Here is a 16,827-nt window from a genome sequence, read left to right on the forward strand (position 1 = left end):
AGCTGAGGTGGAGAGAAAGGGGCAGGGGTTTGGAAGGCTCCTGTCCTCGGTTCGGGGCTTGGTCTCACCTCCTGGGCAGGCAGGGACCACTGGGGGGTTTTAAGCAGGGCTGGGGGGGCGGGGGAGTAAGCTTTGCATGTAACTTGCCTCTTCTCTTAAGCGTCAGCTCACAGCTCATGGGTCACCCTCCCTTCCTGCCACCTCAGTCCTAGGCCAGGAGAGATTCCTGCTCCGCTGGGCTGAGAGCCTGGGCACAGTCCTAACTCGCCACGGACCACACTGTATCGACACAGTCCATTTACCCGGAGTATGGTTCTAGTTCTCTCTCCGCCGGTAAGCCTCTGCAGGCAAGGCGTTGCCTGGTGCCCAGTGCCTGGCATACAGTAGGTGTCCCATAAACGCTTAATCAAGCAGACTACTGTGATCCATTTGCAACCATATCACCATCTGAGAGTCCTCGTGCAGAGAGCAACCTCAGTGCCCACCCCCACCCCCCCATGCCACGCTCACGGGCCCCAGTGATTCATTTCTAGCTAAGAAACTGGGCCCTATGTCTGAACCTCTCATTTATCAGAGAATATCAGTCTAACAGGGGTCGCGATGAAACCTCAAATTCCTGAAGTTTTGATCGTTTTGTCATGAAATTAACCCGTTTATGCTTTTACCATTCTAAAAGGACTAAAGCTCCGGCAGCTCTCCCAGACCCCAGCGTGTAGGCCAAGCCCTGCGGAGGATGGGAGACACAGGGAAAGCGGTGCATGGTGATTACAGCAGGGAAGCACGTGCTGTCCAGAGTCTTTTAAGTCTTAAAAGCAAAACACCTGGATTCTGTTCTGGAACACCCCCCCCCCCCCTCCATCCTCCACGGCACCCCACCCTAGCCCCAGCTCCAAGCACCTGTTTCAACCTGGCCCGGCCTTTCCACTGGAGGGCAGACTGCAGACCTGGGGGGTGGGGGAGCAGGTGGGGGGTTGGGCGTGGGGGGTTGGGGGTGGGGGGTGGCAAGGAGCATTTTAAAAGCGGTAGGCGTTTGCTGAAAGGCAAGAACTGGTGTACGAGGTAGGAGTCACAGCCCCCATGTGGGAGCTCCCTTCCGAGGCTCCCGGGCAGAGCCAGAGACTCAAGCTGGGACCTCGGGTGGGGGTGGGGTGGGGTGGGGGCCCCTTGGCCCGTGCGCACCGCGACCCCGACCCCGACCCCTATGCCGACCCGGGGCGGCCTACCTGGCGGCGCGGGCTCTGTGCACCTGCTCCCGTCCCGTCCCCGAGGCGGGCTCTGTGCTCCCGGCCCCTCCCAGGCAGGGGTCATCCCGAGGCCTGGGCGAGCCCCGGGGAGCCCCGGGGCTCGGGGGTGGGGGGCCCGTCGCCAGCCCCGGGAGGCCAGGCGGCCCTGGCCGAGCGGCCGCACACCTGGGCCGGGAGGGGTCCTGAGGGCCGCCCCGCCCCGCAGCTGCCCCACGCGCCGCCCGCCCGGTGGGCCGCGCCCTGGGGCGGGGGCGGGGGGTGGGGGGACTCCCGCACACCTGCCCGCCCGCGAGGCTTCATTAGGTCGCGGGGCCGCCCGGCAGGTGTCGGCGGCGCGCATCGGGGCCATGGAGCCCACGCGGGAGCCCTGCCCCGAGCCGCGGGGTGAGCGTGGGGGGAGCGTGGGGCGGGCTGGGGGGGCTGGCAGGGCTGGGGCGGGAGGGAGGGAGGCCCGCCCCCACGCACCCCATCCCCGAGGGCCCCCCCGTGCACCCCATCCCCGAGGTGCCCCCGCGCACCCCATCCCCGAGGCCCCCTCCGCACACCCCATCCCCGAGGTGTCCCCCGCGCACCCCATCCCCGAGGTGTCCCCCGCGCACCCCATCCCCGAGGCCTCCCCCGCGCACCCCATCCCCGAGGTGTCCCCCGCGCACCCCATCCCCGAGGTGTCCCCCGCGCACCCCATCCTTGAGGTCTCCCCCCGCCCCGCTCACCCCATCCCTGAGGCCCCCGTCTCCCTGCGCGCGGGGCCGTGAGCCCCAGGTCCCCTCCTGCGTCTGGGTGCCGACCCCCTCCCCTCGCGCACCACGGCGTGGCACTGGGATAACGTCGCGTTCACTGAGCACCTACTGCGCACCAGGTTAGCCGGCCTAAGATGCTGGAAACCGGGGGTGACCCCCCGCCCCCCCATCCTTCCCCCTGCCACCGCCAGCCCTCTTCACCAGCCCGGGCCCCCTCCTGCTGGCCGCACGGGGAACGCTCTAGAGACACCCCCAATCCAGCTGACCAGTCCCTGGACTTACTCTAACGCTAATAATACACCATATATTAATTGAATTTAAGGAAAACAAAGAGTTTTTAAAAGTAGAAATAAAATAGTCAGGCCTGCTGCGCACCCTGGGAGCCAACCTGCCAAAGCCCCTCACCCCGAGGCGGCCCATCTTTCTGGGCCAGGTGGTTGGAGCGTCGTTCCTGAAGGCCTCTATGTCCCGCAGTTTTCATCAAAATAACAGTAGCTCAAAAAACAAAACAAAACAAAACAAAAAAAAACAGCAGCTCGTAGCCACGAGTTAGCCTCCATTTCAAAATCTTACAACCTGGAGGACATGACAAAGCGTCTCTTTGAGCTGCGGATCTTGGGGGTTATGAGTAAGGGGGGTGTTGAACTGGGACGGTTTCTGGGGGCAGAGGGGACAGGAGAACTGCCTAATGATCAAGAGCCCTGTGCTATAGGGTCTTGGGCAGATCACTCAGCTGTGGGATCCGTGTTTCATCTATGGGGCTGAGCTGTCAATAGTGCCTTCCTCTCTGGGATTAGGTGCGCATCTTTGAAAGACGCTTAGGACAGAGTCCGGGACGTGATTAGTGCCTGATGAATCAGTCCCAGCCTAAAGGCAGACAGCCTTGGAGGAGGAGTGAAAGAGGCTTTTGGTGCCCGCTGGACCACTCTTCCATACCTGTGAGGGGAGGGTTGGCTTGGGCCCAAAGCCAGAATGAGGTTCTCCTTTGTGGGGTGGGGGAGGAGGGTGCACATTGGGGGGTGAGCAGGGCTGGCAGGGGCAGAGTGGGTTCTGCGGAAGGGGAGGATGGTTGTCCCCGTTAGCTCCCTTGCTGTCCTTGCCTGGGCTTCTGGAGACCAGAGTCTTGTAGGACTTGTAGGTAGAGTAGGACCTTGTCCTACCTCGTCTCTACTCCTAGTCTTGTAGGCAGAGTAGGACCTTGTCCCTACTCTAAGCAATAACGCCCGTTTGGGCAGCAGGAACAAAAGCCAGTCTTAGAAGCTGCAGGCGCTCAATCTCTCTCCTCCCAGGGCACTCCCAGATTTACGGTTTGTCCCTTAGAAATGTTTGAACAGACAAGATGCTTATCCCTTGACTCAGTTCCAGGTGTCTGGGGGGGCGGGGGGGGAAGGCCAGTAACTCACAGGAAATAACCAAAATAACCACCCCCCAAATTAGGATTGCTCTCCTACCATCTGTGTATGTGAGCTCAGGCTCACCCTCCTAGGTGCATATATTTGCTCGCATTTTTCAAATCAGTGGATCATCTCGTTTCATCTTTACAATAGCCAAGTGAGAACCGGGAGCCTAGAATCCCTGCCCTCGGACGAGTGGGGGAATGAAAGTGTGAGGCCCAGCAGGAAACCGGCTGCAGAGCAGGAAGCCACACATCCTCTAGGTCCAGGGTCTTCCTTCTTCCTGGAGCTGGAAGGTCACTGGGTGCTGTTCTCCACAGGCCAGGAAGGTAGAGGCCAGCCCCTGGCTGCTGGGCCAGAGGAGGAACCGCTGCAGGGCCCAGCCCCCCACACTCGGGATGCCCCAAGCGAGGACCTGCCCCCCATCCACGCTGCTGGGGAGAAGCCGCCGGCAGAGGCCCCTGGAGAACCAGCTGGGTTCTCCCCAGATCCTGGGAGGGGGAGCCAGCCATCTGGCTCTGGGGCTCTCCACAAACACACGGTTACGGCCCCACCCGGACCCCAGCCTCCTGGGGAAGGCTGTTCCTTCCCAGGGAGGGAGGCAAAGCCCGGGAAGAGATCCTACTCCCCAGCCTCCAGTAAGCAGAGACCGTCCAGTGCCGGGGGTTTGGCCTCTTCATCCTCTGCCGATGTCATTAACTCAGCCCATGCCACACACAACCCAGTGCCTTGTGGGTCAGGCCGGGGGCCCTGCCATCTGGCCAACCTCCTCAGCACGTTGGCTCAGAACAGCCAAAACACAGATCAGAAGAGGACCCCAGAAGTGACGTGCCAAGTCCGGAAAAAGACTCGGACCCTATACCGCTCAGGTAGGTCCCTGAAGGTGAGGGAAAATCCAGGTGAGCCCTGTGAAAGGCGGGCTCAGCAGAGAATACAGTAGCCCCCCGAGACAGCAGTGTGGGTCGTCTGTACATCCCTTGTTCTGAATTCTCTCTTGACCGGTGGCAGGGTCACAACCCCTGACCCTCAAAGCAAACATTGGGTGGCCTCATCGGGAAGTGAAATTGGGACCAGGTTAGAAGGAGCAGGAAAGTCAACACCACACAGTTCCCTGCCGCAAAGCCCAGGAGAGGGAGAGAAGGCCCCGGCCCAATGGGGAACTTAGTCGCAAGGCTTTGGAAAGACCCTTGGGTTGGGGACAGTGGTCTCATCTGGAAGGTGTCGGTTTCTCCTCTGCTGCTGCATCACTGTTTGCCCTCAGGCAAGTTTCTTCTTCTTCCAGACCAGCTGGAGGAGCTAGAAAGGATCTTCCAAGAAGACCACTACCCAGACAGCGATAAGCGCCGGGAGATTGCCCAGACGGTGGGGGTCACCCCCCAACGCATCATGGTAAAGGGGGTTGGCCCCACAGATCTCAGGGTGGAGGAGAAACCAGCAACTGGAGCTCTTGAGGAGCACAGCAAGTGCTCAGTGTCTCCCTGTAGGGGCCGAGGTCAGGTCTTCGATCCGGCTGTGGTCCTGCCTATTTCCACGCTGCCACAACCTCTGATTCGAAGAGGAAAATCCCTCAGAGCCACCTAGATGAACCTTTCATAAAACCACTCTCACAGAGAAAGGTTTCTGACCTCCCCAAGTCCTATAGCTCATGGTGCGACAATCAGAACCCAAGTCTTCGTCTCTTGCATGGTTGTGGAAACTCTTCGATGGTCTCTCTCTCCCGCCTACAGGTGTGGTTCCAGAACCGCCGGGCAAAGTGGCGAAAAGTGGAGAGGCTGAATGGGAAGGAGAACAAGGATAGTCTTGCGGGCCCTGTCCCCACCACTGCCAGCAGGTAAGTGTCCCTCTTCTTCCTGGATCGTCATCCCCATAGGTCGGAAGTGAGGTCTAAGGGGGCCTCCTGGGGTCCAGAAGGAGAGTGTGTTGGAAAGTTGGCCGTGAGGGCTAGAGTGGCTGGTTGATACCTAGAGAGACTTTGGTTGGAGGGGGTCGAGAAGATGCCAGAGTCTTGCAGGAAGGCAGTGTTCGGGAATCTGGAGTCCCTTTCTCCACACTGTAGCCCTGGTGCAAATCCAGGGACCCCAGGGCTACAATCTTCATTCTGTCTGCCTCCAGCTCTGCAACTGAGCTGCCACCTTCTGTGACCCTGGACCCAGAGCCTGGTACCTTTCCTCAGGAGCCCCCTCTGGATACTCTCATGGGTAGGATGACCACCTTCTGAGGGTTATGTGGGGGAAATGGCAGCTGGAAAGACAGCAAAGAAAGAGTCCTTTCTGGGGAGATGTGGAGTGGTCCAGTGGGGCATCTGTTCAAGGGGGCCTGGCCATGGCACACTTCTATCATCCCTAGTTCCCAATCTGCCTCCCCATTTCCTTACCTGTATAATCCCTCTTTGACTTTGCTTCCTAGAGCCCCCCATACTGCTGACCTCTGACCAGACTCTGGCCCCACCCCAACAGCCTGAGAATACTCAAAGGGTGGCAGTGACCCCGCCACTCTTCAGCCCCCCACCTCTTCGAAGAGTCAACCTTCCTTTTCCCCTGGGCCCTGTCCCTACCCCTCAAATGATGCCTCTGCTGCTGGATACTCCTGGCAGTGACAACAGCCACAAAGAAGGCCCCTGTGGGTCCTGGGGGACAAGGTACGGAGCCTAATGGGGGACCCTGGGAGGGGTATAGAAGGAGAAAAGATAGATGGAGCTGGGGCAGGGGCAGGGGGGAGTTAGCTGAGAGAAGCAAGGAGTCCTAATCGCGATGAGGATTGAAAGCACCAGTGGATTTGAAGTGGGAAAGATCTAGACTATCACCGCAACAGGGCAGGAAGGAGGGTGAGAAGCCAGGAACAGGAAGAGAAAGGAGAGGAAGCAGCAAGTCTGGGGTCCTGGAGATGGGGAGGGACTGACCTACGGGGCGGCAACGACGAGGAAGCCACCCCGAGCCTCGCAAAATGCTCCTTTGGCCCCCACAGCGTCACCCCACCACCCGCCTGTTCATACTTGGAAGAGCTGGAACCCCAGGACTACCAAGCGGGCACCCAGCCGGGGCCGTTCCCCTTCTCCCAGGCGCCCCAGGGCCAGCTCTACCAACAGCCTCAAGCCCAGTTCCCGTTCCTGCACCCCTTCCCGCTGCCCACCCCCCACCCCCTGCTGCCCCCACTGCCCGAGGACCCGCTCTTCACCTCGCCCTTCGGCCCGGGCGCGGGCCTATCTCAGGGCTACTTCCCGGGGCCCTCCGTCGGGGCAGATGGTGCTGCAGCCACCTGCTGGGAACGTGGGTGAGTTGGCGCTGGAGGGCGCGAGGGGGGTGGGAAGGGCGGGCCGAGCAGGGCCGGCGGCCAGCGAGCCCCTCTCCCGCACCCCTGCTTGGCTGTGGCTCCCTGGGGGCGCGGGGCAGAGTGGGCGCTCAGGAGTCAGGAGGCTGAAGTCGGCGGTGCAGCTCAGCCACTCCCAGCTTTGCCGAGTCTCAGTCTCCTGGACTCTGACATGGGAATAGCAATCCCATTGCAGGGAGGGGGGGGGGGTGCAGGGGGTTAGAAACAATAGGAGGGGAGAAGAATAGGAGGGGACCGAGTAGACGGCGGCTGACCCTGACCTGAGCAGGCCGACAAGCCACTGGACCTCTGGAACCCGGTGCACCCCTCGTGCTAAGGCTGCACCCCAGTAGAAGGGGAGGAAGCCGTGTGGGCGGTTTGCAGTCTCCCTGCTGCCTGCGTGGAGGGCCTCGGCCTGCCCGGCCGTCCACCCCGCCTCGATGTTACCAGACCACGGAGCCCCGAGGCAGGGCCATGCCGGGTCCCCAGGGGAGCTCCTGGTGCTAGGACTCTACCCCCACTGGCCCTGGGAGCCTCAGCTGTGTTTCTGGGGGAGGATGGGGGGGGTGTCGCCGGATCTGCTCAGCTGCAGTGGATGCCCTTGATCCTGTCTGACCCCCCTGTACCATCCATCCCGCAGGTGCAGTCCCCTGGAATGACCCTTGCTTGCCAGAACTGCCTTTCCCCGGTCCCTTCTGTCCACAGACCCTGGGTGCCCTCCCTGGAGGTGAGGGCTACTTGCCCGATCTGTTCCCAGGCCCCTGTGCCCCGGCGGTGAGCAGCAGGCAACCCTCTGCAGGCGTCCCCCAGCTGGCCGGAGGGGCCCGACCGGGGCCAGGGCCCTTCCTGGGCAAATCCCAAGAGGAGCAGCCTGCCACCTCTGCAGGGGAGCCCTTGGCACCCCAGGAAGTCCGAGAGGAAGACCAGGACAGCCGTGGCCACTAGTTGGGGGGCCGAGGAGGAGAGGGTTGGGTGCCTCGGAGGAGACAGTGGTGTGAGGAGGGACTGTGGAATCTGTTGGCTGGGGGGTGGGGGGTAGTGGGGGGAGTGAGATGCTTCCCCCTCCAAGGGCTCACCTTGCTGGACCTGATCTGAGAAGGCTGCGGGTCGGCCCCACCCTCTGCAGCCCCGAGACAGGATGGTCCGCGACCTCTGACCTCTGTGCAAGCTTAGGTTTCCTTTCCTTGCCAGAGGAGCCAGTGTCTGTTGTAAGCATTAAATGAGTTTACTCTTGGGCTTCTCTGAGTAATTCTGTGTCTCCCGACTCACTAATTAAGAGCTGCATTTCTTTCACTCCCTTCCACTCAGCTGACCGGCTGTTGGCTGCAGTCCTACATGTCCCAGGCGAGGTCTCCACTGGGTGCGAACACGTTGGCATCCTCCCTGAGCCCATGTCTCTGGCCCGACCAGAAATCGAGCATCCTGGGCCTCGTTTTCAGTCCTGGCATTAAATCATGTTCTGTTCCCAAACTCAGGCAGGACTGAACCCGGAGCAAATCTGAGCCTGGACATATCTCTCTAGGATTTGGGCTCTGTAGGGATAGGATTACAAGAGACAAGGATATTTTAGGTCAAGTCTCTAGCCTTGTGAATCATAACTTGTTTTTCCAAAGCTCTTTTGTGGGGAGGGAGGGTAGGGATAAGACGTGGGAGCACTGAGAAGAGAATATTCCTGTGTGTGTGTGTGTGTGTGTGTGTATGTAGATACACACACACATATATATACATATATATACACACACAGATATATAATACATATATATAATATCTTGCCACCCCACATATGATGGCCCTAACAGTGCCAAAATACCTAGGATTTGAGGGCCACTGAATCAAACTACATTTCTGCATTTGGTGAGTGTGTGTGAGGGTACCATTCTGGACCTCCAAATGCTATGATTATTGGAAAATACACTTATAATACAAGTTTCTTTTTTTAAGTAGTTAACTTATATTCATCATAATAGTTCTAGAGTCATGACTCCTAAGAACCCAAAAGGCAGAGTATTTGGAAATGGAGAGGAAACTTCCTGGTTACACGAGAACACGTATGCATGCATCTCTGCAGGGTTTTCTGGGCCAACAGTATTGAGTAGCTCTGCTCTGCGGCTTTAGCCACCATCTCTTCCTGCCACTCCAGGATCCTAACAGCCAGGCATCAACAACCTTAATTTAGGAATTAGAATGTATACATTGAAATATGAAAGGACTTGGGTTATGATACATATCTGGGTCTTTTAAGGTATGTATTTTACAAATGTCTCTTCACACTCTGTCCCATGAGGCCTGTGGCATCATGAGCAGCCTAAAAGCAGACAGAAGGGGGAAAGACGGAAGGCTCTCACCGTTCCATCACGTGCTACTGGTAGTTCTGCTCTTTCTAACAGCCACTAGGATGTTCTGTTGCTTTCAAAGCCCTGTGGGACTTTCAAACCCCCCCTTCTTAACTGGTTCAGGCTCCTGCTACTCAGATTGGTAGGGGCAGCAGGGTGGGTGGGGAGGGGGGTGGGATGGGGGTGTGGGAGTGTGGGAGGGGTAGAATGGGGCAAATGGAACAATGTAGACATGGAAAGCCAAGAACTGGAGGGAGATAGACTCTAAGGTCAACGCCTGTGTGCAACACTCAGCTAAAAAACGTTACACTAGATCTAATGGCCTACTAAAAGTAAAATGGGTTGAGAATTCAGAAATAACGATAGACCAAACAGAGAAAATGGTGAGTAGTTATTAGGAGTGTAGAATCCTAGAAGCAGAAGAAAACTGATTAGCTGAGAAGTCCAACCTCTTGACAAAGGCCAGTCTCCTCTAAACCACCTCAGATGGCGGATCACCGAGTCTTGCTTTTCCAGTTGCAGGCTGCAGAGGTAGGTGGCTAACGCCTATACCAGGGCCCACAGAATTTTTGAAAGCTTTGATTATTATAGTTCTTTCTTCTACTAGGAAGAAGTCAATGTTGTTTCATCTGAGTTTTGCTTTCCTTGTGCTCTATAAAGGATAAATCTAGTAACATAAAATCTGAGGAGCCTGTGTCATTCCTCTAAGCCTTGGCCTCCTGTGGCTTGCTCTCCAGGCTCTTGACCACCCTGTGTGCCCCTTTTCAAAAGAAGATGAGTTTATGGTCGTTCCTTTTAGGAGAGGTGCCAGAACTGAGCCTGACTTTAGTGCAGTCTGGCCACCCGCATTGTATACTGTGACTGTCCCCTTTATCAAAAAGGGAACCCTTTTCTATTAATGTTGTCTGGAGAGGAAATGGATTTTTTTTTTTCCCAGCCACTTCATATTCTTGGTCCCAAACTGTCAGCTGGGACCCCTGGGTCATTTTAATAGAAACTGTTTTAAAATCATTCTCTCTTATTTTATGTTTGGACACTTGTTATTTTTGAACCTAAATATACAAAAATTTACATTGTTCAGTCTCATTTGGTTAATTTTAGCCCGTTATTGAGTTTGTCAAGATGGTTTGGGGTCCTCCTATAACATTATCATTTTTTGCAATTTTGTTCTCTGCAAATTCGATTAGTACGTTTTCTACATTTTATAATCATCATTAGTAAACAAGATAAGTAATTACAGAAATTTTGACATCCCTCCTTGAAAATACTCCCTCAATGAACACACTTTTGGGGCTGAAATTCAAACTGGCTAAAAATCCTCAACTATATTATCATCCAGGGCCATCCTTTGTTATCTCTAGCATTCTGCAAAAAACATTTTGGGGAAACACTTTGCTGTATGGCTCACTAAAATCTAAACACATCTCTTTATAGCAATCTAATGATTTAGTATTCTTGTAGACCTAACAAGATAGTAAATGAGGAGTCTGGCATGCCTTCTCTTAGGAGACGTCTATTGTCTTTCATGACTATTTTTTATCTTTTGATAATTTCTTCTAGAAATTTATGACAATTACACATTTATTCTTCTTTGGTTTCTACAAATCATGCCTTTAAAAATTAGGATAATTGCCTCTGTTAAATCTTCGAGATCCTCCCCTGTCCTATTCTGGAAGAAATATAGAATTATTTCAATTTGGCTAGAAGATTGTGTTTGGGTTTGAAGATCATCTTATGTTTTTGGTCCAAGCTTTTTACTTTCTAGACTACCATCCTTTCTGGAGAAGAGCAGCTAAAGTAAGCAATACAGTAAAATGTTCTCTGTATTATGTGTTGACATTATAACATCTGCCTCAAGGAATATGTTTGTCCTCTTCCTATTCCCAGTTCGGCTTTATTATTATGATTGCCAGTGTTATTGTTAGGAGTAGACTTCAGCATGTTTTGCAGCACTGAGCTGCTTCTGGGCTTCACACTTAGATTATCCTTGGAATTCCAGAATGTGCTGCCTTTTAACATTTACATCTTTTTCAGTCCTTTTAAAATCTGACCTTGTAGCCACTCCATTACTTTTTGCATGACTTCTTTAGTTCATTATAATTGTGATTACATCCACAGAAATTTATTTTTAATAGTTCACATCCGTCTGAGCCATCTAATCTGGAAAGATGCTGTGCTTCTTACAGTTAGCTGTAGCTTTTGTTTTGGTTTTGGTCGGAGCGCAGGAGCAAAGGGTGCATGCTGGAGAGCCCTGATCTTAGATCACGGGGCAAGCCACATCTCAGCATTGCTCCTACCTCCCCTTCCCCTAGGGCACCCTCATCCTCTTGACGTCATCATCCTCAGCGCTGCAACCTCAGGGCTTTGCCCTGGGCCAGAGCAGAATCCTTCCTTGCAGACTTCAGGAAAAAAACCTAACCCTCCAATTTAAGCCTTCACTGTCACAAAATTTTCACTAGATGGCAATCTACCACCAGTTTCATCGTGGCCTTAAACTATTGTGGTTGTTTATAGTCCGAAAGCCTGTGCTAATTCTTTCTCCAAAATACCCTAGAGCCACCAATATCAGGTTCAAAGATATTAATGTCATTTGGGTTGCAGCTTGGTTTGCCAGATAAAATATTAGATGTCCAGTTAAATTTGAATTGCAGATAAAAAATAATTTTTTGGTGTTATTATGCTTCCTGCAATATTTGGGTGTTCTGTATTTTTATTTATCAAACTTGGCAGCCCTAGTTGCAGTGCTTTGCTAAGGACATCTATGTCCATGGAAGCTATAATTGAAAATCTGTCCAGGAGGCCTCCAGGTCTCTACTCAGCTTTCTGGTAACTCAGACTCCTGAGCAGTCTGGGTTCATGGTAGGATCCGAGTTCACTTAGCACCGCCTCCTGCCCACCATTATAACTCTCCATAAAGCCTCCACACGTGTCTAAAAACACTCTAAAATCTCTTGGGAGTCCTATTTCGCTTCTGTTCCTATTAGCTAATTTTTTTCTATTCTTTGTATATTTTTTAGAACGTCCATTATAATTTATTTTTGACTGTATATTGATTGTAATATCACTTGCATAAAAAGAACACATAAAAATAGGCTACAAGAGACAATTTGGCTTTTGGTGATTCCATTCCAAGTGTTCAATGGTCTTAAGAATAGCTCTCATTAAAAAAAAAAAAAAAAAGAAAGAATAGCTCTCATTACCTGGAAATGAAACTTCTTCACTCACCTGGAAGGGGTGTTCTTTTAGTACAGAGGGACAGTCTGGGAGATTTAGGGTTCTTACATTTGTGTTTAGTTTATATTGTTCTTTTAAAAAGACCCTCTTCTTTGAATTTCATAACAAAGTCCTGAGAAATAAAGGCAGAGACATCCAATCCATCATTCAGTGGGGATTTACAAGCACCTACAGTACTGGGTGAACACAAAGATACATGAAATGTCTTTCTGGCTTTCAGAAACAAACACTCTGATTGGGGAGCACCATCACAATTCAGGAGGCCAGTGCTGTGCACAGCCCCCCATGAGGACCAAGTACGGTGCAAGTCCCCACGTCTGCTGGGGCAGAGAAAGCTTCAGAGTTCAGGGCCTTAGGAAGGAAGGAAGAGTAGAATTTGGGTAGGCAGAGAAGAAGGGGGTGCCAGGAAGAAGATATAGTGGGTGTAAGGCCACTGAGAATGGAAATTCAGAGAAGCTGGCTGTGCATGTTGGAGCAGCCAACAGAGGGGCCATGGTGGAGGAGGAGGCTGGTGAGGAAGAGAGGGAAAAGCCTCAAGTGCAATGCTAAGCCCCTTGAGCTGTATTCTTTGCTCCATTAGAGGCATCAGCAGTTTTAACTCGGCAGGCTGACTTGCCCAGATTTGTGTTTTAGAAAGACCAGATGAGGGGGATCAGATGGGAGATGCAGGGAAAACAGACGAGGCTACTGAATGCATCCAAGTGAGAAGCAACGAGAGTCAATAGTGTAAAAATAGAAGAGGGTCCAATCCTAGAGATTTTTTTAAAGATTTATTTATTTGACAGAGCACGAACAGGGGGAGTGGCAGAGTGAGAAGCAGGCTTCCCACTGAGCAAGGAGCCCAGTGCAGAACTCAATCCCAGGACCCCAGGATCAGGACCTAAGCCAAAGGCAGACGCTCAACCACCTGAGCCGCCCAAGCACCCCAATCCAAGAGATTTTTAAAAGCAGGAATCAGTGCCATACGATAGACAATTTGTTAAAAGGAATCACAGTACAAAGGAAGAGGACAAAGACCTTTTAACTAAGGAATGTCAATTGAGAAAGGAATAATGGGCACTGGAAGAGTAGGGATGACTGTGGTGTTTGGGGATGTGGAGGCTAACGTGCCTGTGTTTATCTGGGTGGATGTGTCCAGGGAGAAAAATATGGACCTAGTGTCTGTCCATGAGAGACAAGAACTAAAGGGCCTGTGGCAACTACAGGGCCTCCTCAGCATAAAAAATGCAAGTTGAGGTCAAGACACCACACAAAATTGCACAGAAGGAAGCGTGGAGAAAAGTGGTCTCAGGGTGGACTCACGGAAACACCAAGAAAGGGCAGGAGTATGGGGCAGAAGAAAAGATGGCTTTGAGGTAGATAAGGAATGGCCTAAGAGTAGGGGTGCAAAGAGCGGGAAGAGGTGTTGAAGGGGCAAAGATCAAGAGCTCAATGGGTCAGTATTTCTAGAAAGGAGGTTGGACAAATAACTGTGCACAATAAGTGTAATTATCTCAATTCACAGTGGAGGACACTGAGGTTTGAATGATTTTCTAAGAATGCCTTAACCAAGTCTAGAGAGAACTCTTAGGTGTTTATTTTCCACTTCACCAAATGCAGATAAGAGAGTCTTGCTTCCCAAACACCAATATAGCATTTAAAAAAACTGAAAGAGCCTTTATAGGTAAAAGGCTATTAATGATAGATAACTGTGCGTTTGTACGCTTTACGAGATCCCATGAGGAACTGAAAAGGCTTACTTTACTTTGCCCAGAAATTGGTCCTCAGACAAAATAATAATGATGATGGTAACTGTACACTTACTATGTACCTAGCTCTCTAATAGGGAATTTCATTTCACAATGATCCTGCTAGAAGATATTACTCATTCAACAGATGAAAAATCTGAGACTTAGAGAAATTTAAATATTTGCCCAAACTTGCAAAACAAACACATTTTGGATAGGAGGGAAACCTGGGGGGGGGGGGGGGGGGGGGGGCGCAACTTCAAGAAGAAATGTATTTTGATCATTTTAGAGGGAGACAATCAAGGAGGTCAGAAGGTGGGGGGAGCACCCCCAAACAATGGGTGCCACCTAGATTAGGTTTAGAATCAGATCCTTCCATAGATCCTAGATCTGCATTTAAATGCCATAAAGACTCAGGAGCGTTTAGTATGATTTGAAATAGAGACCTGTCAGGAGGGGTGGGGGGAGAGGCAGCAGTGAGAGGGCGTGGAAGGCGTGGACAGTGGGAAAGTCATTCCAGTGTCAGGAATTGGGTGTTGAGACTAAAACAGTGGTAGGAGAACAAGAGAGAAACAGTCCATGTGAGTGATGCTATGAATCCATTAATGGAATTTGACTAGGTGGGCAGGGAAGAGAGAATGTCAAGTTGACTCCGGGTTGTAGCGCCCAGGCATCCTGGGAGTGTGACTGACAAGATGCAGAGGCCAGAGGAGCTGGTTCCTCCCTCCGCATCGTAGGATCTGCGTCTTCGTTCAGAGCTTTCACATTTTATTTGTCTCTAAGTCTCATTATTCTGGTCAAGTTGCCTCAAGTACATTCCTCTGCACGGTTTTATTATCTGAGAATGGAATTCCCACCCACAGAGATCCCATGGTCCTTTCTGGTGTACTTTCACCCAACTGTAGCTAAGGTCATCCCTTTCATCAAATCCTATCCGTGGCATCCCTCTCTCCAGCTTGGCACCCATGCCCCAATCCATATTCTCGTAGCCTGCCAGGGGTGCAGTCTGTTTTTCGGCACCCGCCTAGAACTTTCAGTGATAATAAGCATCTAATGTTTCCAGGCATTCTGATTTGTCCACTTGTTTATTTCACCTTCTTGCTCGTTATTCATTTTGATTTGACTTTTCTGTTACTTCCTTTAACTCCTGATTATTTGAACTGGTGAAATCAGGGACATTTCCCTACCCGGTGTACAAAAACGGTCCCCAGCACCAATTTAAAGGACTACTGTCAAATGTTTTTAAAAATTATCTTAGATATTCATTTTTCTTAATTTTCAACAGGAAAGCTCCTTTTTTCCTCCCTTTTGTGAATGCTAGGTTTATTTTATTTCAAGGAGAAAGCCCAGTGTCTCTGTATTCCATCTATAGTAAAGATCCTCTTGTGACCTCTTACCCTAAAGGTAAACAGCCTCTTTACACACACACACACACACACACACACACACACACACCCTGGAGTGCTTTAAGGCTCTGCTGTGCTAGGGTGATAAACAGTTATGAAAACCACACCTTATCTATGTTCTAGTCTGTTGCCTGGCCAAGCTCAGTTCTATCACCAAATCTAGCTACTAACAATTCCACAAGTCTGACCACCACCTCCTCCCCCGTCCCCACACATAGCCTGTTTACTCAATCCTTGCATTTTATGGCAAGTCACCCTCCACCTTTTGTAACGAGCACAAGCTCAGCAGATACTTGCTCAAAACCTAGGGGTGAACATCGGCTGTTCTAGTCCGTAGTTGGTAACCAACTGGCTGTGTGACAGCAGGCAAATAAATCTCTCCTCTGCAGGCTCCACTGTGACAAGATTTACATTAGACACAAAGATCTTTAGGGTTCTTTTGACTCCAACAGTGGATGATTCTCTCATCCTCACCACAATTCAATCTCAATAAGAAAACCCTCTAGAATAATATCCTCTAGTTCCATCCACGTCATGGCAAATAGCAAGATTGCATTTTTTTTGATGACTGAGTAGTGGGTATTATGGAAATAAGTCAATCAGAGAAAGACAATTATTGTATGATCTCACTCATGTGTGGAATTTAAGAAACAAAACAGAGGATCATAGGGGAAGAGAGGAAGAAATAAACCAAGATGAAATCAGAGAGGGAGACAAACCATAAAAGACTCTTAATCATAGGAAACAAACTGATGGTCGCTGCAGGGAAGGGGTGTGGGGGGACAGGGTAACCGGGTGGTGGGCATCAAGGAGGGCCTGTGATGGAATGAGGGCTGGGTGTTATGTAAGACTGATGAATCACTGACCTGTACCTCTGAAAACAATAATACATTGTATGTTAATTGAATTTAAATACAATTTTTTAAAAAAGAGAAGAAAACCCTCTAGAAATAGCTGGATGAGTCCCATCCAAGGGTCCCTCCTTTCTCTGGCTTCTGCATTTTCCTTTTTTTTTTTTTCCTGGGACTGTCTACTTCTCTGATGGTGAAAGACTCCTGCTGAATTTGTGGCCACTACCACAGTAACTCAGGGTCTGTCGCTCGCAGCCCCTCTTTCCCCCTTTCCCCCCAAAGTCCAGAGTAATGAACTTTCTCCCTGGTGTTCAGGAGCCGCTTGGTCTGTGAGCAGATTTAGAACCTCCATCTTACTCGGTGCAATAAAGTGACTCGCTCCCACTCTCCTTCTGAATTTCCATTTGCATTGTTCAGAGATAATTGCGCTCTGAGAGGCCTGGGTAACCTGCCAGGAAAATATTTATCTGCCCATTGGTGCTCCTGGGGAACTTTGTGGGCCAGACCGGGCCCCTCCCTATAGCAGGCTCTGCCCTCAGGCCAATGACTCATCCACCAAGCAGCAAGGATCAGTAGTCCCTCCCTTGGAGCT

At 51.6% G+C, this 16,827-nt stretch overlaps 1 protein-coding gene across 1 annotated transcript; it reads left to right on the forward strand.

Moving 5' to 3' along the window:
* Nucleotides 1-1,591: 1,591 nt before the first annotated feature.
* NOBOX (NOBOX oogenesis homeobox) lies at nt 1,592-7,912 on the forward strand. Its single transcript, XM_038560560.1, is given in 9 exon segments — nt 1,592-1,936; nt 3,422-4,247; nt 4,661-4,767; nt 5,106-5,209; nt 5,491-5,576; nt 5,785-6,016; nt 6,343-6,607; nt 6,609-6,648; nt 7,325-7,912. Coding segments are annotated over 9 exon segments (2,310 nt in total). The 3' UTR covers nt 7,630-7,912.
* The last annotated feature ends 8,915 nt before the right edge of the window (nt 7,913-16,827 follow it).

The sequence above is a fragment of the Canis lupus genome, chromosome 16 (genome assembly GCF_011100685.1).
Source record: "Canis lupus familiaris isolate Mischka breed German Shepherd chromosome 16, alternate assembly UU_Cfam_GSD_1.0, whole genome shotgun sequence".
Taxonomy (NCBI): domain Eukaryota; kingdom Metazoa; phylum Chordata; class Mammalia; order Carnivora; family Canidae; genus Canis; species Canis lupus.